Genomic DNA, 2236 nt, shown 5'->3' on the forward strand with positions numbered 1-2236 from the left:
GTGGAACGTGGGCTTGAGAGGAATGGCGGAGCGATCGCATACAGAGCGAGCGTGTGAAACGTATTTCGAAACGGCAAGCTGTTGTGTCCTTTCGCTGTTCTCTTTGCGATTCGAGTCGAAAGAGCGACGAAAAAGGTCCCCGGAGATTTTGTTACTGTGCCGGACTCTGCAAGATATTTGGAGAGACGGAGGGAGGAGGAGTATTGGTGGATCGAAAGATGAAATGTTTGTGAAGATGTGGTGAGAGATCGTTCGAAGGGAAGAAGGAGACAAAGGAGGAATCGAGGATCAATTCTTACACGCGGTCAACGAAACTTCAGCTTCGACCTCGGCGCAAAGAAGATTGTGATTCGATGCTGTTTCTCTACAACTAGTGATAAAAACTAGTGTATACGCTTTAAGGTTACGACAAGAAGATGCCTAAGAATTGATACGATCGATTTTGACCAGGCTGTGTTGACCGATCTGTCGAATTAATCTTCTTTTTTTTTTTTTTTTCTTTTTCTTTTTCTTAGAAGAAGAAGACGATTCGTAATTATGCGTAAAAAAGCTTCGATCAGGTCGGTCGAGAATTTGTTTTTTCGTTTTGCGAATGAGAAATAAGAAGAACAGGAACAATTTCCATAATGAGGAGCTTGAACGAATGTTATTTTTTAAACCGTTGAGAAGATAATAACATGGACGTATTAGTGATTAATTTGTTCGTCCAAGATGATCGTGGGTGTTGTAAGCTTTAGATTTAAGAATTTTTTAATCGTATCGATCCATTGAAAGTCTTCGTTCTAGAATTAGTGACAAGAAGCGATCAAGTACTTCAGAAACGTGACTTATTAATTTTTTTTGACGCCGTTCTCTTTTTTTCATTTCCTCCCTTTTCATTTGATTCAATACAAAGAAAAATTAGAACAAGAGGAAAATTTTTACCTCGAATCAGTGATAAAGAATCAGAATATTTGCTAATATTTTTTTCTTTAATTATTTCGCGACGAATCATTAGAGATAGGAGAGAGATAGAGAGAGAGAAAGAGAGAGAGAGAGAGAGAGAAAAAAACACGTACAGAATAAGTTGATTGTCTTTTTTCTCTTTTTAATTTGGTAGTCTCGATCGATGATAATAAAAATCGTTTAAAAAATCGACAAAAAACCTAATCCTTTGTTTTTTTCAATTTCTGCCGTAGGAAGTTTATTTCCTAGACGTCCTGTTCATTTTACTGACTGGATGACGCGAGGCTTGTGGACTTGAGGTAAAAGAACCGGAAACGCGCGTTTAGCCGCGGTCACCGCTTAACGGGCCGCGATAATTAAGGGTTATAACATTTTTCATATTAATTTAAATAATTCAAGCGTTAATTTAAATATTCCTTTGTCCTTAATTCAATCTTTTATCTCCTATTTTCTTTTCTTTTTTTTTTTTTTTTTTCCTCTTTTGTTTTCTTTCTTGCGTTTTGCATCTGTAAACTTCCATCTGTCGTGTTTGTTGTATAACGGTTTGCATATTATATATAGAAATCTTCTTCTTTTTTATTTCGACAGTTTTTACAAATTGTACGAATACATATGTCATACGACATATCGAACGAACGAAACGAAATGAATTATTCTGTGCGTGACATTGGTATATATATATATATATATACATATACATATACATATATATATATATATATATATGGTATGTTGTTAAGAATAATCCTTCAATCCTCGTGGATTTCGGTGATAATTATTCCCCGCGTATCGAAAGTTTTTAAATAAGTTTCGTGCGTTGCGATAAGAGATGTGGATAAAGAGAAGAATATATATATATATTTTTCACGATTCGAGGGCGAGAAGAAGAAACACAGTACGGAAGGGGGTAAAACGAATTAATTAAAGAAAAAAAAAAAAAAAAAAAAGAGTAACTCGATTTCATGCGAGCCGATAGCTTCGTCCATGTTTAGAATAATGTGTAAATTAAAGGGTTTAAAGAATAAGTAGATATTATTATTTACATAAGCGCAATTAACAAATTTGTATTTATTAATTGTACGCGCCTGAGAGACTTTTGTATCCGAAACGTGTATATTTTTCGTATCATCTGAAAAATGATCACGAAAAGGAAGTGGTCATAAAAAGTGGACATTGAGAAAGTGACGAAACACGTATGAACGTTTTCCTCGATATGATGTCGGTGTTCGTTTCTTTTTTTTTCTTTTTTTTTTTTTTTTTGAAGATATAAGGAGAAAGAAGAGAAGAGAAT

The 2236-nt window shown here is 34.5% G+C and overlaps 1 protein-coding gene across 1 annotated transcript in view; it reads left to right on the plus strand.

The window, feature by feature from the left end:
* Nucleotides 1–2106, plus strand: part of LOC102672878 (heterogeneous nuclear ribonucleoprotein 27C) — a 34581-nt gene extending 32475 nt beyond the window's left edge. The window contains exon 7 of the mRNA XM_031515176.1: nucleotides 1179–2106. Within this exon, the coding sequence (XP_031371036.1) occupies nucleotides 1179–1243 (65 nt within the window). The 3' untranslated portion in view covers nucleotides 1244–2106. The remainder of the gene's footprint in view (nucleotides 1–1178) is intronic.
* Nucleotides 2107–2236: the final 130 nt, after the last annotated feature.

The sequence above is a fragment of the Apis dorsata genome, unplaced genomic scaffold (assembly GCF_000469605.1).
Source record: "Apis dorsata unplaced genomic scaffold, Apis dorsata 1.3 scaffold_58, whole genome shotgun sequence".
In the NCBI taxonomy this organism is placed as follows: Eukaryota; Metazoa; Arthropoda; class Insecta; order Hymenoptera; family Apidae; genus Apis; species Apis dorsata.